This window comes from Lissotriton vulgaris, chromosome 4_1 (assembly GCF_964263255.1).
Source record: "Lissotriton vulgaris chromosome 4_1, aLisVul1.2, whole genome shotgun sequence".
Lineage (NCBI taxonomy): Eukaryota > Metazoa > Chordata > Amphibia > Caudata > Salamandridae > Lissotriton > Lissotriton vulgaris.
Genome location: NC_141691.1, coordinates 2129971333 through 2129998296, shown reverse-complemented (window position 1 = coordinate 2129998296; position 26964 = coordinate 2129971333). Strand labels below are relative to the sequence as shown.

General features: G+C 46.1%; 1 protein-coding gene across 1 annotated transcript in view; it reads left to right on the top strand.

Moving 5' to 3' along the window:
- Window positions 1-26964, top strand: part of LOC147725204 (fish-egg lectin-like) — an 80325-nt gene that overhangs the window by 5282 nt on the left and 48079 nt on the right. Inside the window, exon 2 of the mRNA XM_086967131.1 lies at window positions 6759-7098. Within this exon, the coding sequence (XP_086823257.1) occupies window positions 6759-7098 (340 nt within the window). The remainder of the gene's footprint in view (window positions 1-6758; window positions 7099-26964) is intronic.

Here is a 26964-nt window from a genome sequence, read left to right as displayed (position 1 = left end):
AACAGCTGGCTTCACATGCCTTTCAGAGTTTAGCCTAAGACTGCTTTGTCCACGTTACCACTATGATAACTGGTCTACAAGGTTGAATTACAACCATCATCATAAGGGTTGCTTGGCATGGTACAAAGTGATCACTAAGAATTAGTGAGCATTATATACCAGGCCAACTTCTCACACCCGGGCCCCCCTAGGGACTTCTAAGACTGCCTCACTGTATTCCCTGCACGCGTGTGAGCATTGATCACGCGTGCAGCATACAGTGAAGCTTTATCTCGTGATTCTATTTTTATTATCACTTTTTTATTATCACTTTTTTTCACTAGAGTCACTCCTTTGTTGTTTACAATATATAGAATTGGGGTACAGGAGTGTCTACACCCTACCTCTCTTGTTGTTTTGGAATCCATTGGCAAATGCCAGTGTCCCTCTTTGATGACCAATCTGGAGTCAGGAGACACTCCCGGGTGAGCAGACTCAGGCACAGCTTTTGGCTGTTGAGGATCGGTCTCTTGTGGAGCCCAGCGGCTGTCAGTAGCGATTTGCAGAACGTAGCTGCGGACGCGCCCGAATGGGACCCTCAAGCTTTGATGGCCTGGGACTGGTTCCAGGAGGGCAGGCCACTGACCCTCAGAGTCACTTTGTTGGTCTCGCTCAGGAGGGATTTTTTTTCACAAGCCAGCATGTCAGCGTATACCAACTGGGGGTAGCTAATTCAAAATTCAGTTCACCAGGAGTTTGGAATCCTGGTCTTAAGTTGGCGAAACGGGGACAAATGCATTATTTCTACTTGCTTTTGCTTTTTCATGTGTACTGCCTTCTGCACCACACATGGAAAAGGCAAAATGCCTTGGATTGTTTATGTACAGGAAAGTTTCCCTTCCTGTACATAAACATTCTTAAAAAAATTCAATTTTGTCACTTTCATGTGTGCTGCATGAAGCAGCACGCATGAAGTGACAAAATGATATTTTAGGATTGTTTATGTGCAGGAGGGAATACATTCCTACACATAAACAATACTCCCCTGCACACAGACACCCTTGCACTATGGTGCAAGGGTGCCTACGTTGGCGCTAAGTTGCTTAACTAATATGGAGCAGCCCTGCGTTTCCCCCTGTGCTGGTGCTACACTTAGAAGCCTAGCTCCAACACAGGCACCCTTGCACTATAGCGCAATGGTGTCTGCATGCATCGGAAGATTGTGCATGTGCGTTTCTCCCTGTACTGACGTGACACTTAGCAGCCTAGAGCCAAGGCAGGCACCCTTGCACCATAGTACTACGGTGTCTGCAGGCATCTGAAGATTTCTTTTCTTTACATGTCATGTTGTAACATCTACGTATGCTGCTTAATGCAGGACATGTAGAAGTTTCAAAACAGCATTAAAAAAAATTATATATTGTTTATGTACAGGAAGGGGGACCTTCCTGTACATAAACAATCACTGGCCTTTTGCTGTTTTCATGTTTGCTGCACAAGAACATTTCTCCTCATTGCGCCAGGGGAAGACCAGGTTTTCTCTGGTCTTAATTCTGGCGCTGCCTCCAGCGCCAGGATGCTCCTTCCGGAGCGATAGTTGCGCTTTATAAATACACAAAACAAATACAAATACAAAAAATACAAATGTATGCCTCCCTTGTAAGGATAACAGTTGATGAACAGAATGCAGAACAATGTCATACATTCGCCCCAGTACAGAGATCCGGGCCTAAATCCATCGTTTTTTTGCACTCCACACCACCCTGGGTTAGACACTGGCTATATGCAAATCAGCCTTGATCCTGTGCCTCATGGGAACAGTCCAGCCCGAACTGCCAAGCCATGTCTTTCCTGGACCGAAATCAAGCATCCTTGGACCGGTTTCTGGCTATCAGCCGTCTTCAGCCAGGATAGCTTGACTCCAATGGTGTGGAGAGCATGGGACTCACTTCTGAGCATACCCATTCCACTCGGGTGACAAATGCAAAAATAACAGTTGATGGACAGAATGCAGAACAATGTCATCCCGGGACCACGCCCGAAGCAGACGCTCGCCTCCACGCTACTTATTCTTCAGAATTGACAGGAATTATTAAAGCTGCAGTAACTACATCTGCCCGCTTGAACTTCTTCTTGCCAGATTGAAGAGAAGTTAGAAGTATACAGGCTATCTACAACGGAATCAGACGTATCTGTATGTATGTATGGCCATTATATACATAGCAAGTTATTATCATCCTTTTGACCCCCGATCAGAGACGGTCATCAATTGTCAATAAGCCCGTTATCAGATATCACTGGCATCTAAGGCTTTGAGACCTAATCAACATATATTCATAGTGTGGAGGCGACCCTTTCTAAAGCTCTCAATTGGGCAGAATTTTTATTTAAGAAAAACAGACTGAAATATCTATTAGAAGTAAATCACAAGAACTGACAAGTCGACCAAATAGTAATCAACATTACAGAATTAGTTTGGAAACACATGTGTTCCGGTTCAGAATAGTAGATGAAACTGTTCTAACATCAATATCATCACCTATTTTTGAAGCTCTCCTTACCTGTGATAGTTGTAATATTGTCTTGAGAAAGGCGCTGGCCGCCGAAACGCGTCGACATACAACTCACCTTTCTAAGTTCAAGAATTTTTATGTTACGATTGATGTAATTTCAACTTTTTACGAAATGTATTTTTTAGCGATTGTGTATGTAACTGTAATAAACTTTTGTTTTTAATTGGAAGCTGTTCATTCTCAGTGTTGGTCCTTTTGTATTGTGTGCTCAAATTCAGAATTACTGCCTAGGTAGTTTTCTCCATTGATACATTCACCCCAGTACAGAGATCTGGGCCTAAATCCATCGTTTTTTTGCACTCCACACCACCCCAGTTCAGACATGGCCATATGCAAATCAGCCTTGATCCTGTGCCTCATGGGAACAGTCCAGCCCGAACTGCCAAGCCATGTCTTTCCTGGACCGAAATCAAGCATCCTTGGACCGGTTTCTGGCTATCAGCCGTCTTCAGCCAGGATAGCTTGACTCCAATGGTGTGGAGAGCATGGGACTCACTTCTGAGCATACCCATTCCACTCGGGTGACAAATGCAAAAATAACAGTTGATGGACAGAATGCAGAACAATGTCATACATTCACCCCAGTACAGAGATCTGGGCCTAAATCCATCGTTTTTTTGCACTCCACACCACCCCAGTTCAGACATGGCCATATGCAAATCAGCCTTGATCCTGTGCCTCATGGGAACAGTCCAGCCCGAACTGCCAAGCCATGTCTTTCCTGGACCGAAATCAAGCATCCTTGGACCGGTTTCTAGCTATCAGCCATCTTCAGCCAGGATAGCTTGACTCCAGTGGTGTGGAGAGCATGGGACTCACTTCTGAGCATACCCATTCCACTCGGGGTGACGAATGCAAAAATAACAGTTGATGGACAGAATGCAGAACAATGTCATACATTCACCCCAGTAAGGAGATCTGGGCCTAAATCCATAGTTTTTTGCACTCCACATCACCCCAGTTCAGACGTGGCCATATGCAAATCAGTCTTGACACTGTGCCTCATGGGAACAGTCCAACCCGAACTGCCAAGCCTTGTCTTTCCTGGACCGGAATCAAGCATCCTAGGACCGGTTTCCGACTATCAGCCTTCATTCAGCCTGGATAGCTTGACTCCAGTGGTGTGGAGAGCACGGGACTCACGTCTGAGCATACCCATCGCACTCGGGGTGACAAATGCTAAAATAACAGAATTAACGGGTGTTGCATGTGGAACGCCCACACCAACTGCCCACCCCTTTCACGCTAAGCATAGTATGAAAGGGGGCCTTATTTGGAAGGCAGTGTTAAGCCACGTTAAATGTTTTAACACCATTTTGTAAATAAGATGCAGCCCATATCGCCACAGGAACGTAACAAAAAGTGACATTCTTGTGGCGATAGGGGCTTGTAAATATGCCCCTTCCTCTCAAACTCTAACTCTGCCTCTAACTCCTGGAATCTAACTCTAAGGGGCATATTTACAAGAGTTTATCGCCACAGTAATGTCACTCTTTATGACATTCCTGTGGCAATTTGCCCTTCGCCTTATTCACAAGGCATAACGTGGTGACGGCTGCCTTGTGAATAAGGCCCAATTTCACGCAGCAATGAAACTCTCTAACTCTCTCACTCTTAACTCTCAAACTCTAACTCTAATTCATCAGAAACGTTATCATATTTTTTCTTCAAAACCATATTTTCAGCCCCAAGATGTTATTTAGAAAATAAGTACCTTTTATGAGCTTATACATTTCTTAACCATAAAACCGACTCCGCTACAAGCGCTTGTAAAGACCAATATGCAAGAGGAGGGTGGCGGAGTACCAATCCGGTGACTTGAAGCCCCATGGTCAACCTAGGTTTATTGGACCATAATCTAATCTTTCTTAAATATTTCCCAATAAAGCAGTAAATGTATTCATAGATCGGTCAGAGTAGGGACCTCCCCACCAGTCCACACCTTATATCTCAGCGACGGAGTCTGTTGAGTATATGATCCTCTTTTATACTGTATCACCACCCGATTCTGCACTTAGGGGGTCATACCACCACCAGCAGCTGCAGTACAACTCTGCCCGATCTCCTCCTGGTGCAAAGCCATGCCCTGGTGACTCTTCAAGGAATAAGGTTTTACATTACCGCCTTCCTGCAAACTGAGGGGCATAGTTACATGGGAAGTGGCAGAGTGAGGCGTTAGCCTTCCTGCCTTAACGCATCACTCCGCACTTCAGAAACACAGGGCTGCACCATATTTACAAGAATATGGTGCAGCCCTGCCTTTCCCCCTGTGATGGTGCTACACTTAGTAGCCTAGCGCCAACCCAGGCACCCTTGCACAAAAGTGCTGGGGTGTCCGGGTGCTGGGAAAGATTGTTTAAGTTCATGAAGGCAGCACACATGAAAACTGCAAAAACACATTTCTCCTCTTAGTGCAAGGGTAAGACCAGGTTTTCCCTGGTCTTAATTTTGGCGCTGCCTCCTATGTATGCTGCCCTTGTACATAGGGGGCAGCTTCAAAATCAATGGGTGTTGAGGTGGAACACCCCCCCCCACAACAACCACTGCACCCCTTTCACACTAGCCATAGCGTGAAAGGGGGCCTTATCTACAAGGCAGCTTTAGTCTACTCTAAGTGGCTTAACACCGCCTTGTCAATAAGGTGAAGACCCTATCGCCACAGGAATGCCTTCAAAAGTGACGTTCCCGAGGCGACAGGGGCTTGTAAATATGCCCCTGAATCTCTTATCTGAGGAAGACAAGAGACACTTCAGCACTTTCACTTTGTGTTTAGTACATTTATGAAGAGCGACAACATAAAATAACCCTCAACCCTCAAGGTGCCGACAAGTATCACAAGTCGATGTTTAACTCACACATCATTTTATTGCATTTTCATAAAAATGCACACACTCGGATCAAGAAACATTGACACCGCTATGATGAAAGTAGTCAGATCAATAAAGGTAAGGTGGGTGGTAAACATTATGAGTTATAAAGTGTTATAAAAATTGACACAAAGTGCACACAAACTTGTGGCATTCTTTTAGTGATATGAAACACACAACAAGCCTTTGAAAAGTGTTGAATTGCTGTTTTCAAGTGGAAAGTAACTGGACATGACCATGTTTATGTTCACGAAATATGGAAATGGTCATGTTCATTTGTTTCTTAAGCATGCTGGTCGACATGTTTCAATCCATTCTTGAAAGCAGAAAGCATGCTGCAGGATAAATAAAATGCAGTCACTTCTGTAAGGTATAAATGGTGCCCGTAAAGATACCAAAGAAAAGTACAAAATAAAAGATAACATTCCAATATAGTTACGCATATAATGCTCATTACAATAATGAATATATTAATTCCTACGGTGATATTATTATAAATCCTTTACATGATTTAAAAAACATTATGTTTTATCTTAGTTTGACTGTTAAACGAAACTTCTATCCCTCGTTGCAGTGAGGTAGTGTTCCTGTGTTCCCTGCCTTAGCATGCTAAATTTTCAAACATTTCAGGAGTGCTGTTGCGCTGTCATGTGCCAAGTTTTTCTACAATATGATTTACAACGTTGATAAGTAAATACAAGAATGTGCAGTTGGAAGCCAGATAACTTGCATTCTGTGGTTGCTGTCATGAAATGAAGAGCCTGACTCACTTGATGTCTGTCACAAGTTACTGTATGACGCATCATGTCGCAAGGAGTTACAGATACGTCAGTATTTCTGACGTATCTGTAGGCGCAAAAGTGACGCATTGCTGGAGTGTGTCACAAAAATGATGCAACTCCAGCAATGTATCCTTGCGTCAGTCTTACGCCTGCTGTGTGGCAGGCGTAAGATTTTGATGCATTTGCACCCTAGAAGTGGTAGATTTCACTGCGTTACTTCTACGAGGCTTACTTATGTGGGAACGCACACCCTGTATACATTATACCTGGCGCAGGTACATAATGTAGCACAGGGGTTTACAAACTGACGCATCTGCTTAGAAGCATCACTTTGTAATTAGGGTGCAACAGGAGGCATATTTTAAGCCGCGTCACAAAAAGTGACGCAACGGAAGCGCAAAACTGTCGCAAGGCCTTTTAAATAAGGCCCTATATCTTTCTTCCCACAGTGGGGAATCCTTCTCCGCTCTGGCACGGTGTTTAGTGAGGGATTGCATGAAATCCATTGACCAACCTTCAGTTTTAACTCACACGCTTTCTCCTTCACTCCTTTTCAGACAAGATAAAGCAGGTTGATGCCGGTGGAGATGGGTTTCTAGCCGCTGTCGGTGACAACGGTGAAGTGTTCTGCCTGCGTCGGAGCGAGACGGTGGCCACAAGGTACCACACTGAGCTGCGTTGGGCCCGGATTGAAGGCAAGCTGAAGTACTACAGCTGTGGTCTGAAGGGCTGCTGGGGCGTGAATGACACCGACAGCATCTACTACCGGGTGGGGACCAAGCGAGGTGAATGCGGCGGCACCAACTGGGAGGTCGTGGATGGAAAACTGGCCATGGTGGAGATCAGCACGGAAGGGTCTGTGTACGGGGTGAGCGACAACGGGACCCTGTTCCAAAGGTAAAGGCCACTTTGATCTAAGCAATGGTGCTATCATTAACTTGTACATGGATAGCGCCTGGAAAGGTAAGTAATGACTCCAGGCAGCCACGCCTAGTCATCTCTTGACTCTGTTCTGAGATGCAGAAGACGTGACACTATCCGTTCCAAAGCAGTATCTCCTTGGGGGGGGGGGGGGGGCACTTGCAGGGGGTTGGGCTCAGAGCCTGGTGGAAATGTTAATGTTAATGTTAGGCTGCATTTATAAAGCGCACTGACACCGGAGGTTTCCTGGCGCTGAAATGAGAGGCCAAGCCCAGAGTTCTGTACCCCTGCACTATGTTAGTTACATAGTGGGGTCCTCATTTATGGGAAGGTTTGCATTCCTGCGAGAAAGCAGGGATTCGGCACTGTTCAGTGTGTCCTCCTTGCGACATGATGGATGTGCCATATTAACTGCATGACACATCATGTCGCAAGGAGTTACAGATAAGTCAGTATTACTGACCTGTCTGTCGGCGCAAAAATGGTGCATTGCTGGGGTGTGTCTGAAAACAGACCCAACTCCAACAATGCGTCCTTTGGGCTCGGCCTCCGTCACCCGTACACCTGCCATGAGGCAGCCGTAAGGTTTTGATGCAATGGCGTCCTAGAAGTGGTGCACAGAAATCTCCTAGATTACAATGCACCACTTCTAGGATGCATTTTGTGGGGGAACACCAGCCCTGCATACATTTTACCCGACGCAGGTATAAAGTGGCGCAGGGGTTTACAACGTGAGACATCTGCCTCGATGCCTCATTTCGAAAATATGGCACAACATGGTTCATTATTTACACCGCCGCAGCGACACAAAAATTGATGCAACGGTTGCATAAATGTGACACAAACCTTCATAAATAAGGCACTGGAGGTATATTGAAGTATTGTACCCTGGCTCCCCTTTGAAATGGGTTGTGATGTGCACCCCTCTCTACTATAGACATACAGAGGTTGAGTGCATTATTTTACCCTCACACTCCTCCACACGAGTGGGCAGTTGTTCCTTTGCAGCACTATTAGCACACACAGGAGGTGGTTTGAAATGTAATGTTTGACCCTGACACTACTCTGAGAAGGGGAGTCTATGCTCCTCTGCCAACTGCAGATATACACAAGAATTATTGTCCCCAACACTACTCTTACAGAAGGTTTGTATTGAAAACCCTTAAATCATTAAATAAAACCAAACTTCTTCTGGAGAGTCACATCTAGTAACCGATTAGGGCTCATTTAAGAAAAGACGGTTGCAAAAAGACCTTCCTACTCACAACCCACAAACCATGCAGGAAATTAAAAGACATAAACACAAAATTAGCACAAAACAAGTCCTTAACAGACAATTATTTCATTGAATGTTCTCCTTTCTCTGAGCATCTTGCCTTGTTCTTGTACTGGTCCAGTCTTCAGTATGATATATACCTTCACATCACTGGTACAGCTCTTCAGCACGATGCATGCCTTCACATCACTGGTCAATCAATCAGGCATTTGTTAAGAGCGTGACTACTCACCCGTAAGGGTCTCAAGGCACTGGGGGTTGAAAGGGGGTGCAGGGTGACGTAAATAATTAATTTACTCTCTTAATTTCTATGCAGGTAAGTACTTAATTAATAATAACTCAATCAGAATGAAGGAAAACAGAGTCCGTGGTGTAAGAGTTTCTAAGGGTTTTATTCCTCATAAAGGAATCAGGATATCATGTTCTGACCACCACACAGGGTGTCAGAAGGGATAGATGAGCGCGCTCTCGTTTATTGACAATACATAGCTTATATACTTGATTTACATCATAATGTTCAATGTAAGAGGCGTAACAGCTGAGAGAAGACAAGATAACAGTATACACGTGGTATTAGTACATCATCAAGAGGCGTAAACTAGGCGTAAACTAGAGGTATGTGCTAGAAACGTCACTGATAGGTGACGCAAGTGGGTGGCACCAAGGGGTGGTGCTAACAGAATGTTGCAATGTCAGCAGAAATCGGAAGCTTGGATGCGCGCGCAGCTGCATGACGTGTGATTGACGGGGTGCAGGGGACTTGACATTCACACTGACGGAAAGAGACAGAAGTCTGGTATGTCAGATCAACTTGTGCTTCTATCATATCTGATATCTGATGTTTAGGAACTAAGCTATCTGGGCAGAAAGGTCTCTAGAGCAGAAGCTATTCTATACTTGCTGTGAGTGCGTGTATAAGCGCCTGAGTGTCTGTATGAGAAGCGTGGGGGCATGGGGCCTTACATGGAAGCATGGCAACAGAGGCTATGAATTACTTGCATAGAGACAGGTCGGCCCTTTAGCCCTGCAGCTGAGGAAGGATGTTTACTGAAGCTAGCAGGCTGGAATGTATTTTCGGGGAGGGAAACAGATAACTCGAAGGTTATAGTCAATCTTGGCAGGTAGCAGGCTGAGCTGAGCACGGAGGACCGCGCTAGAAGTAAGTCAGAGTTCACGGGTACGGGGGCTGCTTGGGCAGGGGCCCTCGCAGTCAGAAGCCAGAAAAGAGGCTCGGTGGCAGAGATTCAGGGCCTACTTTCAGCCAGGCTGAAAAACGTAGGAGTGCACTTCAAAAAGACGTTGGCATAGCATACTTAGGAACGGACCATCTAACCCATTCATGGTGGGTCTGAAAGAGGACAAGTTAACGTTGGACGCAAATGTATTTGCGTCTTCATAGCTGGTACAGGAGGGAAGTTACATGCACTTTAACTCGTACATGGAGTCGGTGGGGTACTCGCTAGGGAACACAACATGGCCAAAATTTAATTTTCCTCATTCCCTCCTTGTTCCCTACGGACCCTTCATGATATATCGATCCTCATAAATTGATCGGTTTGTTCTTGTAACATTATATGTTCGTCTTTCTTTCTTTGACTGTTTGAGAGACAACTGGAATGTTCAATACAGGATGTGGCACACAGTCCACATATCGCTGGCCCACACTGCAAGCACAGGCAGCAGCTGAATACTATAACAAGGCCAATGCCTAGGAAGGATAAGATCTTCCATCCCCAAGCTGTTAACGTAGTCCAGAACCAACCGGACCAAGTCCAGGTGCCTGGATTCTGATGTATCTGATTTGCAATTTTATGTAGACGGGTAATAGCTTGATAGACAGATGGTGCATTTTGTGGAATGAAAACACAGCAGCTTGACCCGATGACCTTACAGGCTCCACCTCTATCTGCCAAGATGACGTCAATTACAAGACGATTTTGAAGGACAACAGTCCGTATAGCAGACTGCTCTTCTGTTAAGTTACCTAGAGCGGAGGCAGTTTCATTCACTACTGCTTCAAGAGTTCTTGTTAATCTGCGTATTAATTTACTGTTTTGGACAGGTCCTAGGAAGAAAAAGAATCCTTTATTAAAATCAGTGTACTGTTCCCATGCCGTTTCTGTGTAATCGACAAGGGGAATATCTCTTTTGGGTCTATTCGGTGCTAGATTCGTATTTCTATGGTAATCAGGGGGAGCTAGAAAAACAGGTGGCAGAAGGAATGCAATGTAACAGGTACCATCCCAATCTGGAGGCAAACGTATGTATGCGGTATGACCACAAACAAAGTAGGAATGACTGGTAGCTTTAAAGGACGATTTACCATGGTCACTGAACTCGACCACAGTAGTGCATTGGCTATGACCTACGTGTACTGAACCTTTCTTGCTAACACATAATTCACCTGTGACTGGTAATACTAACATATGGGGCAAAACTGGAGCGGTTTCAGATTCGACAGTAAGGATCATAAGGCTAATTGTGTAATTACCTAATCCATATACTTCATTTTCTAGATCAGTTCCTATTCGAGTGGGAAGTCCCTCTTTATCAGGGTAACAGACGTTGAGCAGGACTAAGTTCAAGTTTCCCCAAACCCAGCCCCCATCGAAAACAGCAGTATCAGGATCTAAGGAATTAATTATTTTAAACCATGCTCCACAGGAGCCATTGTGAGTGAATGGATACGGAAAGAGGGGCAGAGCTCCCTTGTAATTCTGGTAGGGAGGGAGTCGGCCACATATCCAACAGTCGGTGGCATTATTTGTCTGATGGGAATGGTGTAACATACTAATGAATGTATTGTTGCGCAGCGCAAGTCTGTAAGAGAGTTCATGTGCAGGAAGTTCACTAAAAGTGTGTTCAGCAGAAACATTGTAAGCAGATTGTTCATGCCTGAAAATAGGCCAATATATAGGTAGCAGAATGCTGGCAATAATAACTAGAATACTTAGAAAAAACATTATTAACAACGTCACTATACAGTGACTACGCAGTGATTTACAGTATGTACTTTTCTTTGCTTCTCTCTCTCTCTCTCTATCTCGATCTAGGGGATACATGTCAGAAACTATTTAACCGATTCACCTAGGGGAGGACTTAAACAATTAAACTGTCTGACTTGCTAGATCGGAGCTTCATACGGTAAAGTTCTTGGGGAGTCTTTTCTCGTTCGGCAACGGTAAACTCCTTCGTCTCAACACAGTCTTTGGAGGGGGTGGACGAGTCATAGTCCTGTTTCAGTCCGTTTTTTAGTTCATTGCATAGTTTGATGTGACTCGTGTGGACCCACCCCTTTCTCCCCTCGATTTTCACGGCGGTCCTGGTGGTAAGCAGAACGGTCTTCGGGGATTTCCAACGGGGCTCCAGCGGACTTTTCCGGTCGAAATTCCGGACGAGAACCAGGTCCCCTGGACGGACCTCATGCGCCTTTACATCGGTATTGTCAGGGAAGGCTGCGGCAACCTGTGAACGACATGATTGGAGTGCAGACATCAAGGAGGCAAGGTAATCTGTCAACATGTTACAATCAACATCAGTGATCTTTTTCGGAATGGGCGTCCCCCACATATTCGGTGGTCTGCCAAAGACCACTTCGTACGGGGATAGCCCTGATCTTGAGTGGGCGACCATTCTCATATAGAATAGTGCCACGGGCAGAGCGACTATCCAGTCGACTCCTTTTTCCTGACAGATCTTGGCAAGACGGATTTTTAGTGTCTGATTATGCCTTTCTACAAGGCCAGCTGCTTCGGGATGTCGGACACAGTGGAACCTCCACTGATATCCTAGCAAGAGGGAAACTTGTCTCATCAACTCGGACGAGAACGGCTGTCCGTTATCTGAATACACGACACGGGGCAAACCGTACCGTGGGAAGAATTCACGAACCAACTGTCTGGCAGTGGTCGGAGCAGTGTAGTCTGGGACTGGGTATGCTTCGGTCCAGCGGGACAGAGCACAAACAATTACAAGGACATACTTAAATCCTCTACAGCTATTCATCTGGATATAATCCATCTGGAGGACTTCAAAAGGGTGATCGGGAGGATGAAATCCACCTTGCTCAACAGGGACACTTTTACCTGGATTGAACTGACAACAGATCATGCAAGTACGCACTTTCTGCTTTGCTGCTGCTCGTAAGTGTTTGTTGTACCAGAGATTCTGTAAACTGTCTAACATGGCTTTCTCTCCTAGATGGGCCGGGCTATGTGCTGTATTTATCATGACCTGAACCATTGAGTCGGGGAGAAACCATATAGATTTTCCCTTCGTCACCCAACCTTGATCTGTCTGAATCCCTCCTAGTTCAGTCCATTTCTTTATCTCCTCTGGAGTAGCATGTGTCTGGACATCAATTACGTCTAGGGCGGGATCTCTAACTGCCATACACTGTGTCGGTACTATTGTCTTTGTCACATCAGTAGTCTGGGTGTGAGTCAGTGCTGTATGTTTTGCTGTCTGGTCTGCCAGGTCGTTACCCTGGGAAACAGAATCTGTGACTTTAGTATGTGCTTTACACTTCATGACTGAAATGGCTGAAGGCAGATGTATTGCTTCTAGTAGTGCTTGAATGAGAGGACCATGCTGTATCTTTGTACCATGAGAGGTCAGAAAACCTCGTTCTTGCCAGAGCATGCCGAAGTCGTGTACGACTCCGAACGCATAACGGGAATCTGTGTATATGTTAACATTTCTGTTTTTCGCTAGAATACAGGCTTGGGTCAGAGCGATGAGCTCTGCTGCTTGAGCAGACAGTGTGTCAATACGATGTGTTTCTTTAATTTCAGTTTCAGTGGTCACGGCATACGCGGCCACTAATTCTCCTGTACTTGTTCTCATGCATGAACCGTCCACATAAAGTGTCAGGTCTGGATTTGTCAATGGGACATCTGTTAAGTCTCGTCTAGGCTTTGTTACTGCATTAATTATTTCTATACAATCATGTGGAGCTGGATCTGTCATAACTGTAGGTAACAGTGTTGCTGGATTCAGGATGTTGCAACGCCTGATTTCTATGTGTGGCTGGAATAGTGTTAATTCATAACCTGTCAGTCGTGCTATAGTTAAGTGTTGAGTCTGGGTTCTGTTTAACAAAACCTCTACAGAATGTGGAACTTGTACTGTTAACTGATGACCTAAAACAATTGAATCGCTTTGTCTGATTGCTAGTGCTGTTGCTGCTACTGACTTTAAGCACGCAGGGAGTGCCTGAGCTACTGAATCCAATGTACTAGAGAAATAAGCACAAGGCTTATGTGAACCTGCTTGATCTTGAGTGAGGACAGACAACGCTGTACCATCACGTTCTGTAACAAAAAGTGTAAACGGTTTGCTGTAACATGGCGTTGCTAAAACTGGTGCTTGGCATAAAACTTTCTTTAAGTCTTCAAAAGCTTGTGTATGTTCCTGAGTCCAAGGGAGGGCAGTCGAAGTCGCTGCCTCCTGTGTCGTTAACTGGATGAGTGGCTTGGCTAGAAATGCATACTGGGGAATCCATTGTCTGCAGTACGAGGTGAGGCCTATGAAGGCCCGCACTTCCTTTTGTGTCTTGGGTTGCGGCATGTTCACAATTAACTGAATGCGATCGGGAGTGAGCTGTCTCCCCACTTTGGACAGCAAGTGACCCAAGTACACAACTTGCTGAACACAGAATTGTAGCTTCGAAGGAGACACCTTGTGTCCCTTGTCGGCCAGGAAATGTAAAACTGTCAGTGATGCTTTTTCACATTCGGGCTCACTTCGTGCGGTGATCAGCAGATCATCGACGTATTGTAGTAAAGTGGTGTTGACTGGCATTTGAATACAATCTAGTTGTCTCTTCAGTGCTTGACTATAGATGCTGGGGCTTTCTGTGAATCCTTGAGGTGCGCGCGAAAATTTGAAACTGCGTCCATTTAAACAGAATCCGAAGAGATATTGGCTCTCTGGATCAATAGGCACGCTGAAGAAGGCGTTCTTGAGATCAATTACAGTAAAGAACGTTGCTTCTGAATCAATAGCAGTCAATAGAGATGATATATCGGGGACCACAGGATACTGTGGGATAATGCATTTATTCAATTCTCGAAGATCAATCACCAGCCGATATACTGGCGGTGCATTGGGATCAGTACGTTTAAGAATCGGAATGATGGGTGAATTACAGATATTGGAGTCGGTTTCGACGACCACTCCTTGGGCAATGAGCTCTTCAATGATTTTCAGTAAAGCCACTACAGCATCGGGTGGTAACTTGTATTGTCTGATTCTGGGTAATACAACACCTGCCTTGAGTGTAACGCGGTATGGTGTAATGTGCATACATCCTACATCAGTTGGGCCTTTTGCCCACAAGTAATCAGGTACATTTTTCAATCTGACGTCAAACTCACGCAAAACATAATGGCCCTTGAAATCCCGCAGAAAGAGTCTAACTCCCTCCGGGGAACAGCAGATTATGGCTCCTAGAGCCTTCAATGTTTTAATTCCTAATAGATTTTCTGGACATGATTTCGTGAGTAACAGGTCTGTAACGCGTGATAATGGACCCACAGCCAGGGGAACTGGTTCTGATACTTCATTTACAATAGGCTGTCCTGAAAAACCAAGGGAAACATTTTGTGAGCCTGAGAGGGGTGCCCCTGGAACTTCGTCATGACTTATTGTAGTGCGACTTGCCCCTGTGTCAATTAAAAACTTTCTGTCTTTTCCCAATACTTGACTGTGTACATAAGGACCTTCTTGATCTACAGGAATCTCAATAAGAGGCAAGCCACCTTCCCTCTCTAGGCTGTTTCATGTATATCGGGAGTATTCGGGGTAAGCAGACTGGGCATACTGGTACATCTGTTGTGAGACTTGCTGAGTCGCAGCAATGGGCTGTGGCTGTGGTACTGCTACGGTCTGTGCTGTCTGTGCGGATGCATGTATAGGCTGTGTATTCTGTGTAGACTGATGCTGGTTATGGTCTTGTCTAGGCGGATGCGGTCTTTCTTTAGTTTTACCTGTCGCTATGTTATGTTTCAGAACTGGACATTCGTGTACGTAGTGACCTGGCTGCTTGCAATAATTGCATGTCCCTTTAACAGGAGCCGCAGTGTGACTTGTCTGGGTCGTACCTTTCCTGTGACTGTCGGATGGGACCGTCTGAGCTACTAACATTTTCATTTTCGTGTCTTTCATACGTTTCTGTTCCTGATCTTGTTCTTCCCTAATTCTATTCTGGTGATATTGTAACATTTGTAACATCTGGGATGGCGTATTTGCTTGCCATGTACTCTCGACTTTATACACTCTATTTTTAACTAACGGTAGGGAATTCTCGACTAACTTTGATACAAAAAGATGTGGGTACGACTCGATACTTGGCTGGAGGCCACTATTGATAATAAAACATTTCTCGAATCTTGAATAGAAGTCACTAGTATCTTCATCATGTTTCTGTTTACAGGACGAGATTGCATCCCAATCTTCTTTTCTAGTTGTCAATAATCTGGGCAAGACCTGTACTATCAAACCTGGTAATGCTTTAGTTTTGTCCCCAAGGCCTAACCCTGGAACCCGTTTTTTCTCTTCTTCTTCTATTTCTGCCCAGGCAATCTTTGTGTCTCCCACCTCCCATTCCTTTTCCTTCAGTTTCTCAAATATACCCGTAGGCAGTAACACTTTCAACATTTTCATGATATCATCATACGTGTAGTCTCCCATCAGTAACATATCTTTGAGCTCTCTATGAAAACCTGCAGGGTCTTTATCATGGCACGGGACTAATTTCTTCATTTCTAACAGTTCTAATTTAGTCAGAGGCGTGTGTACATACACGCGTTTCAAAACCTTATCCTCACCCATTACAGGGTGTACTTCTCGTAAGGGGTTCTGACTTTCAATACCACCCCTGCACTGCATATGGTACATTTTCCTCTCTGGAGGTGGGGCGGGAACATGTTCAGAGCTTACAAAGGTATCATATCTGCGTCGTTGTTCTAGAATTATTTGAATCAATTTGGTACTTAAGCCTCTCCATCTATCCATCAGTAGTGCTTCTAGTGTCTCGTGTAAGGGACCTGGATCGGAATAATGTTTTCTGTATTTAATGAGAAGGTGCTGAATCATGTATACGCCTGCTAGTTTCTGTTCGTCGGGGGAGAGGTTCAGAAATGTCTGCGCCACTGTGTCATCATTATATATGTCTGCATTTTCGGCCCATGATACAGCTGATCGGGCTAGTTCTTGTTCATCCATAGAATTGAGTACATGGTACCCAACTCGATCTCGAAGCCGTTTATCAGTTTCCTGGAACTGATGCTCAGCAGAATTCGGATTCGTTAAGGCAGAGAAGAAAACTCTCTTGCTCTCCGGACGGACACCTTTCCTAAGGTAGTTTCCCCTACCTACATATGCTATAATGTCTGTAGACTTTCCTGATGTCCCATCTTCATTTTCTTCCTCAGAGGAAGTTTTATCAGTTTCTTCCTGATGCGCAGTTAATACTGCCTTTCTAATTTTCTGGGACATAGCGGCTATGCAAGTCCCCTTGTCATGTTTTGCTTCTGCTATATTTTGGCCCCACTTGTTCAATACGTCTAATTCACTCTGATCTGTTCCGGGCCTGTCTCGTTCTCTTATTACACAATTAATGAAGAATCGTAATATCTGTTTTTGAATGTCAACTTTCTGTTTATACATGGCAGCTTGGACACTGTCGGGATCTTTCCCTGTCTGTATGAATTTGTATAGTCTGTCGAGGGCTTCCTGCATTCCCACACAGCATAACAAGCTGTCGGTGGCAGATCTTAAGCGCAGTGATGCTAATACCATTAGATCGTCTGTTCCGGGTACTGGATCATATCTGCAGAATGACATCCTATCTTTCAATGCCTCAAGCCGGGATGAATAGTGGGGAGACTGGAAAGGATTCTGTGTGTCCTTTAAATGCAATCTGTGTGTCGGTGGCGGGGTCTGTAGACCCGCTGTCACACCTCCTGAGGCGGATGCTTGGGCATTATCTCTCCGCGGAGTCTGTATCTGAACGTGAACTTGTCGTTTAGGTGGATCAGGCAAACGTGGTTTCGGTAGGTCAGTTTTGAGTAGGGGAAGTGGCGGGGCTGGCGGAACAGGAGAAGTCTGTTGCGGTACCGGCGGAACGTGACCTGGGGGTGGAGTACCACCCCCGTCCCTGTCTGCAGGCAGGGCGCGAACAGGCAGATTGGTGTAAGCTGGTGCTACATCATCTAGATAGGAATTTAGGAATATGTCTTTAGTAGTCTTGTGCATTACTTTAGTTGGAACCAATGGTGACGGCAAATTTTTCGGTATTTCTGAAATGGCGTCAGGGGTACCTTCGGCCAAAAGATACATGTTGTTCACTTGGCTATTTTGGGTACGATCTATTTGTTCTAATTTTACTCGAATTCCCTCAGTAACTAATTCGTTTTCTTGGGCCTTTTCTGATTCTTGAAGTCTGTCTTCTCTACGGAGTGCTCTTTCAGCACGCTTACGTGATTCCTTACGCCAAAATTCTATGGCGTCTTTCTGAGATTGTCTAGCTTTCTTTTTCCGTAATACTTCTTCTACCTTTATGATGCACTCGGCATCCCATGTTCCGTTAACTGGCCATCGGTATCTTTCCTCTAGGTGCTTGGTATAATCGGTCCATAACTCTAGATACAGAATGGCGTCTATGCCATGTTTATTGTACATAAAATTACCTGGAGTGTCCCTAGGGGGGATTGGAATCTCTTCCTCTAACATCCCTTTCCTAGTTCCTATCTGCTTTAACTTGTTAAAAAACGGCATTGTGCCTACTTGATACTGAAATGCTTGATCCTAGATACTCAATGTTGACTGTAACTATTTATACAAGAGACACAATAATGCACAAAAACAATCACATTCATACCACGACATTAATTACAAAAACATTTAAAACATAGATGACTACCCCTCTATACTAGAAGTACCGCTCAACGATACGGATACACTGCTGTAACAGTGCAGAAATTCGGAATACTTTATATACTGCTAAACAGTACAGATACACTGCCTAAAAACAGTGCAGACCGGACTTGCGTACCCAAACCCGTCTAGATACGACCCAGCAATGGTACTCACCGGGAAGCACGGAAAACAGAAGGCCTCGGAAAACTCGACTGGACTCGGCTTGGAACTTCGGAAAACTTCGGAAAACTTCGGAAAACTTCGGAAAACTTCGGAAAACTGGTGGGCCTCTTCACACCTCGGACCTTGCTTCTTTCGGCTGGGCTCTGGTCGGGATCCTCCGCACTCCTCACCGCCTCGTCTGGGCACTGATTGCAGTCTTCGTCACCTCCGTGTGTCAGAGGGGGATGCAGGAAATCCTGCCAGTACACGTGTAGTCCGTCTAACTGATGGCAGGGGACACGGATTGCAACGCACCTTCCGGCGCGTGAGGTGGGGGAGGGGTCCCTGTTCGGGCGCCAAAATGACGTAAATAATTAATTTACTCTCTTAATTTCTATGCAGGTAAGTACTTAATTAATAATAACTCAATCAGAATGAAGGAAAACAGAGTCCGTGGTGTAAGAGTTTCTAAGGGTTTTATTCCTCATAAAGGAATCAGGATATCATGTTCTGACCACCACACAGGGTGTCAGAAGGGATAGATGAGCGCGCTCTCGTTTATTGACAATACATAGCTTATATACTTGATTTACATCATAATGTTCAATGTAAGAGGCGTAACAGCTGAGAGAAGACAAGATAACAGTATACACGTGGTATTAGTACATCATCAAGAGGCGTAAACTAGGCGTAAACTAGAGGTATGTGCTAGAAACGTCACTGATAGGTGACGCAAGTGGGTGGCACCAAGGGGTGGTGCTAACAGAATGTTGCAATGTCAGCAGAAATCGGAAGCTTGGATGCGCGCGCAGCTGCATGACGTGTGATTGACGGGGTGCAGGGGACTTGACATTCACACTGACGGAAAGAGACAGAAGTCTGGTATGTCAGATCAACTTGTGCTTCTATCATATCTGATATCTGATGTTTAGGAACTAAGCTATCTGGGCAGAAAGGTCTCTAGAGCAGAAGCTATTCTATACTTGCTGTGAGTGCGTGTATAAGCGCCTGAGTGTCTGTATGAGAAGCGTGGGGGCATGGGGCCTTACATGGAAGCATGGCAACAGAGGCTATGAATTACTTGCATAGAGACAGGTCGGCCCTTTAGCCCTGCAGCTGAGGAAGGATGTTTACTGAAGCTAGCAGGCTGGAATGTATTTTCGGGGAGGGAAACAGATAACTCGAAGGTTATAGTCAATCTTGGCAGGTAGCAGGCTGAGCTGAGCACGGAGGACCGCGCTAGAAGTAAGTCAGAGTTCACGGGTACGGGGGCTGCTTGGGCAGGGGCCCTCGCAGTCAGAAGCCAGAAAAGAGGCTCGGTGGCAGAGATTCAGGGCCTACTTTCAGCCAGGCTGAAAAACGTAGGAGTGCACTTCAAAAAGACGTTGGCATAGCATACTTAGGAACGGACCATCTAACCCATTCATGGTGGGTCTGAAAGAGGACAAGTTAACGTTGGACGCAAATGTATTTGCGTCTTCATAGCTGGTACAGGAGGGAAGTTACATGCACTTTAACTCGTACATGGAGTCGGTGGGGTACTCGCTAGGGAACACAACATGGCCAAAATTTAATTTTCCTCAAGGGGTGCAGGTTCCAGTCCACCAAGGAGGGGATCAATCCAAGAACCAGATTTTGAGGTTTCTTTCGAAGATGAGAAGCGATGTTATCTGTCGGAAGTGGAGCGGAAGGGCGTTCCAGGCTCTGGCCATGCAGAAGGAGAAGGAGCTGCCTTCCGATCTGGTCTTTCTGAAGCAGGGGACCACGGCGTAGGAGAGCTGGGCTGATTGTAGTGTCATTTGGAGTGCCTGGAATTTGAGCCGGCTGTTCAGGTATGCTGGTCCGGTGCCGTGGAGGGCCTTGTGTGCGTGGGTGAGCATCTTAAAGGTGATTCTCGCCTCGACGGGGAGCCAGTGGAGTTTGCACAGGTGCTGGGAGATGTGGCAGTGTCTTGGCAGGTTGAGGACCAGTCTTGCAGCAGCATTCTGGATGTTCTGTAGCTTGCGGTGAGGTTTTTGTTAATTCTGGCATAAAGTGCGTTGCTGTAATCGAGTCTGCTGGTGACTAGGGCGTGAGTGACTGTCTTTCTGTGTTCGAGGGGGATCAATTTGAAGGTCTTACGTAGGAGGCGGAGAGTGTGGAAGCAGGAGGACGAGACAGAGTTGATCTGGCGGCCCATTTTGAGCTTGGAGTCCAGGATGATTCACAAGTTGCGTGCGTGGTCTGTGGGGGTTTGCCGGTTTCCGAGGGCGGTGGGCCACCAGGTGTCGTTCCAGGCATCAGGGTTTGGTACCATGATGAGTATTTCTGCCTTGTTGGTGTTTAGCTGTTTTTCATCCATTTAGCAATGGCTTCCATGCCTTCTCAAAAGTTGTGTCTGGCGGTGCTGGGTACGTTGGATAGGGAGAGGATGAGTTGGGTGTTGTCTGCGAATGACACAATGTTGAGTCCATAGGTTCTGATGAGGGAGGACCCCTGAGGGACTCAGCAGGTGGTTGGTGTAGGGTTTGAGAGGAAATGGGGGAGTCTGACCTGCTGTATTCTGATGGAGAGGAAGCAGCAGATCCATTCTAGGGCCTTGTCCTAGATACCTGCGTTGTAGAGTCTGCGTATTAGGGTGCGGTGAGAGAATGTGTTGAATGCTGCTGAGAGGTTGAGGAGGATGAGGGCTACTGTTTCTCCTTTGTCCAGTAGGGTGTGGACGTCATCTGTTGCGGCGAGGAGGGCGGTTTTCGTACTGTGTTTTTTTCTGAAGCTGAATTTGGAGGAGTTGAGGATGTTGTGCTCGTCAATGAATGTGACGAGTTGGCTGTTGATGGCTTTCTCGATGACTTTCGCTGAGAACAGGAGCAGGGAGCTGGGTCTGTAGTTTTCAAGGTCGGTGGTGTCCGCCAAGGGTTTCTTCAGGAGGGGGTTGACCTCGGCGTGTTTCCAGTCAATTGGGGAACTAGGTGGTCGCCAGGGAGCGTTTGATGGTGTGGCGGAGTATGAGTGCGATGATGTTGGCGGCTCTGTTGAAGATGTGGTGGGGGCAGGGGGTCCGTGGGGGCCCGGAGTGGATTCACTTCATTGTCTTCCGTGTATCTTTGGTGGTGAGGGCTGTCCAGTTGTCAGTCGCTGGCTTCAGGGTGTCGGGGTGTTTGGCTGGGGTTCAGTGTGTTGGCTGTCTTTGCCGAAGTTGTCGTAGGCGATCTTGATTTTGTGGTGAAAGAAGGTGCTGAGTTTGTTGCAGAGGTCTTGTGCGGGAGGAATTTCTGTCGACTGGCTAGTGGGTTGGGTGAACTCTTTGATGGTGTTGAAGAGTTCTATGCTGTTGTGTGCGTGTGTGGAGAGTTTGTCTTCAATCACTTTTTTTCTTGTTTTTCTGGTTAGTTTTGTGGGCGTTGGTAGCGGCTCTGAAGTTGTTGTGTGCTTCTGGGGATTTGGTGTTTCTCCAGGCCTTTTCGAGGTGGCAGCAAGTGCATCTGGATTTCTTGGCATGGGTGTTGTTGTTTTTCTTGAGGGGGGCTATGGTGTTGGAGCTGTCAGAGATCCATCTGTGCAGGGTTCGGGCAGCAGTGTTGGGGTCATTGTCTCCTGCGATGGTTGGGGTGGAGTTGCTGAGTGAGGAGGTGGGCTGGATGTCGGTGATTCTGGTCCAGTTTCTTCGTGGGATCAGATGCTGGTGTCTGTGGATGGTGAAGTAGACGCATCGGTGGTCAGTTCACAGGAGTTCGGTGGTGTGGCTGAAGGTAATAGAGTTTCCTGTTTTGAGGAGGGGGTTGAGGGTGTATCCTGCTGAGTGCATTGGTTCGGTCATGATTTTGCGGAATTTAAGGTTGTGGAGTTTGTCCAGGAGGGATGTGGTGTTGGAGTCCAGATGGTTGTTGAGGTGGAAGTTGAGGTCTCCCAGCAGGGTGTAGTTGGTGGATACAATGGCATTCAGGGCGATAATGTCCGTGATGTAGTTGGTGAATGGTCCGAGGGGTCCAGGGGGCCGGTAAATGAGGGTTCCTCAGATGGTGGTGGTAGGGCTGGTCAGTATCTTGAAGTGAAGGTGTTACATCAGGTCTGTGATTTCATAGGGGAGTGTGCCCTGGTGGAGAGTGGATTTGTAGACCATGGCGTTTCCTCCTCCCTGGCGAGTAAGGCAGTCCTTCCTGGAGATCTTGCATCCTTGGGGAATGGCGATGGGGATGTTGGGCCCCGAGGTGGTGTTGGTCCAGGTTTTGGTGAAGAACGCTACGTCCGGGGTGGTGCTGTTGAGGAGGTCCCAGATTTCGGTGGCATGTTAGTGGAGGGATTGACGTTGAGGTGTGTTCTTGCAGTCAGATTGTGCTGGGTCCGTGTTCCTAGCGGTGCTGTAGGTTTGTTGGCAGCGGTGACAGCTGAAGGGTCTGTGGGTGTCGGTAGTTGTTGATGCTGCCTGGGTTGAGTGCGTGGAGTGCTGCTGGGTGCAACTCATCAGTACAATACATACCTTCACATCATTGGACGAGATCCTCAGCACGATACATACCTTCAAATCGCTAGTGAAACTCATCAGAACATACACAGCTTCACATCACTGGTCCAACTCTTCAGCATAATACATACCTTCACATCACTGGTCCAGCTCTTCAGCTTGAAACCTTATAATCAATGGGCAAGTCATTTAGCACAAAACATACCTTCACATCACTGGTCCAGTCCTTCCATATGATGTATACCTTCACATCAGTGGTTATGCTCTGCAGCATGATACATAGCTTTACACCTACCTGGTCCAGATCTCCAGCACAATACATACCTTCACATCACTGGTCCGGCTCTTTAGCATGATAGATACCTTCACATCACTGGTCCAGCTCTTCATCATGATACATACCTTCACATCACTGGTCCAGCTCTTCAGCAGGATACATAGCTTCACATCACTGGTCCAGCTCTTCAGCAGGATACATACCTTCACACCACTGGTCCAGTACTTCAGCATGATACATACCTTCACATTACTGGTTCAGCTTTTTATCACAATACATACCTTCACATCACTGGTCAGTCCTTCAGCATGATACATACATTCACATCACTGGTCCAGGTCTTCAGCAGGATACATACCTTCACACCACTGGTCCAGTACTTCAGCATGATACATACCTTCACATTACTGGTTCAGCTTTTTATCACAATACATACCTTCACATCACTGGTCAGTCCTTCAGCATGATACATACATTCACATCACTGGTCAGTCCTTCAGCATGATACATACATTCACATCAATGGTCCAGCGCTTCAGTAGGATACATACCTTCACGTCACTGGCCCAGCTCTTCAGCATGATACATACCTTCACCTCACTGGTCCTGATCTTCAGCATGATACATAACTTTACATCATCGGTCAAGATCTAAAGCCCAATACATACCTTATAATCAATGGTCAAGTCATTTAGCATGATACATACATTCACATCAATGGTCCAGCCTTTCCATATGATGTATACCATCACATCAGTGGTTCTGCTCTTCAGCATGATACATAGCTTTACACCTACCTGGTCCAGACCTTCAGTACAATACATACCTCCACACCACTGGTCTGGGTCTTCAACATGATACATACCTTAACATCACCGGTCCTGATCTAAAGCACAATAAATACCTTATAATCAATAGTCAAGTCATTTAGCACGATACATACCTTCACATCACTGGTCCAGCTCTTCAGCATAATACCCACATTCACATCACTGGTCCAGCTCCTTAGCATGATACATACCTTCACATCACTGGTATAGCTCTTCAGCCCGATACATACCTTCACATCAATGGTCCAGCACTTTAGTAGGATACATACCTTCACATCAATGGTCCCGCTCTTCAGTAGGATACATACCTTCACACCACTGGTCCAGCTCTTTAGCATGATACATACCTTCACATCACTAGTCCAGCCGTTCAGCATGATACATACCTTCACATCAGTGGTCCAGCTCTTCAGCCCGATACATACCTTCACATCACTGGTCCAGCTCTTTAGCATGATACATACCTTCACATCACTAGTCCAGCCCTTCAGCATGATGCATACCTTCACAACACTGGTCCAGCTCTTCAGTAGGATACAAACCTTCACATCACTGGTCCAGCTCTTCAGCACAATACATACCTTCACATCACTGGTCCAGCTCTTCAGCACAATACATACCTTCACGTCACTAGTCCAGCCCTTCAGCATGATACATACCTTCACATCAGTGGTCCAGCTCTTCAGCAGCGATACATACCTTCACATCAATGGTCCAGCTCTTCAGAAGGATACATACCTTCACACCACTGGTCCAGCTCTTCAGCACAATACATACCTTCACATCACTGGTCCAGCTCTTCAGCACAATACATACCGTCACATCACTGGTCCAGCACTTTAGCATGATACATAACTTCAGTTCACTAGTCCAGCCTTTCAGTATGATACATACTTCACATCACTAGTCCAGCCCTTCAGCATGATACATACCTTCACATCACTAGTCCAGCCCTTCAGCATGCTGCATACCTTCACATCAGTGGACGAGCTCTTCAGCACGATACACACATTCACATCACTGGCCCAGCTTTTCAGCATGATGCATACCTGCAAATCACTGGTATAGCTCTTCAGCATGATTCATACCTTCACATGACTGGTCCAGGTCTTAATTAGGATACATACCTTCACATCAGTGGTCCAGGTCTTCAGTAGGATACATACCTTCACATCACTGGTCCAGCTCTTCAAAACGGTACATACCTTCACATCACTGGTCCAGCTCTTCAGTAGGATACATACCTTCACATCACTGGTTCAGGTCTTCAATAGGATACATACCTTCTCATCACTGGTCCAGCTCTTCAGCATGATACATACCTTCACATCACTAGTCCAGCCCTTCAGCATGCTACATACCTAAACATCAGTGGTCGAGCTCTTCACCACGATACACACATTGACATCACTGGTCCAGCTTTTCAGCATGATGCATACCTTCAAATCACTGGCATAGCTCTTCAGCACGATTCATACCTTCACCTCACTGGTCCAGCTCTTCAGTAGGATACATACCTTCACATCACTGGTCCAGCTTTTCAGCATGATACATACCTTCACATCACTGGTCCAGCTCTTCAGTAGGATACATACCTTCACATCACTGGTCCAGCTCTTCAGTAGGATATATACCTTCACATTACTGGTCCAGGTCTTCAATAGGATACATACCTTCCCATCAGTGGTCCAGGTCTTCAGTAGGATACATACCTTCACATCACTGGTCCAGCTCTTCAGCACAATACACACATTCACATTACTGGTCCAGCTCTTCAGCATGATACATACCTTCACATCACTGGTCCTGCTCTTCAGTAGGATACATACCTTCACATCACTGGTCCAGGTCTTCAGTAGGATACATACCTTCACATCACTGGTCCAGCTCTTCATTAGGATACATACCTTCACATCACTGGTCCAGCTCTTCAGTAGGATACATACCTTCACATCACTGGTCCAGGTCTTCAGTAGGATACATACCTTCACATCACTGGTCCAGGTCTTCAGTAGGATACATACCTTCACATCACTGGTCCAGCTCTTCAGTATGATACATACCTTCACATCACTGGTCCAGGTCTTCAGTAGGATACATACCTTCACATCAGTGGTCCAGGTCTTCAGTAGGATACATACCTTCACATCACTAGTTCAAGTTCAAGTTTGGGCATTTATATTGCGCACTATTCACCTAGAGGGTCTCAAGGCGCTTAGGAAGGGGTACATTATTTGTCGAATAGCCAGGTTTTAAGTTCTTTTCTGAAGGAGATGTGGTTTTGAGTAAGTCGGAGGTGAGTGGGGAGTCAGTTCCAGGTCTTGGCTGCAAGGAAGGAGAAGGATCTTCCTCCCATGGTGGATTTTCAGATGCGCGGGACTGCGGCGAGGGCTTGATTGGACGATCTTAGTTGGCGGGTGGGTTTGTAGAAGGACAGTCGAGTGTTGAGGCATTCGGGTCCCAGATTGTAGAGGGCCTTGTGTCCGTGGGTGAGAAGACGGAATGTAATTCTTTTGTTGACGGGAAGCCAGTGGAGGTCTTTTAGGTGTCCAGTGATGCGGTCTTGGCGAGTGATGTCCAATATGAGTCGCGCTGATGCGTTTCGGATGCGTCGTAGTTTTTTCTGTAATTTTGCTGTGATTCCGGCATATAGTGTGTTACCGTAATCCAGTTGGCTTGTGACCAGTGCGTGGGTGACAGTCTTTCTTGTCTCGAGGGGGATCCAGAGGAAGATCTTTTTGAGAATGCGAAGTACGTTGAAGCAGGAGGATGAGACTGCGTTGACTTGTCTGGACATCGAGAGAGAGGAGTCTAGGATGAAGCCAAGGTTACGTGCATGGTCTGTGGGTGTGGGTGCTGTGCCCAGAGCGGAAGGTCACCAGGAGTCGTCCCAGGCAGAGGGGGAAGATCCTAGGATGAGAACCTCCGTTTT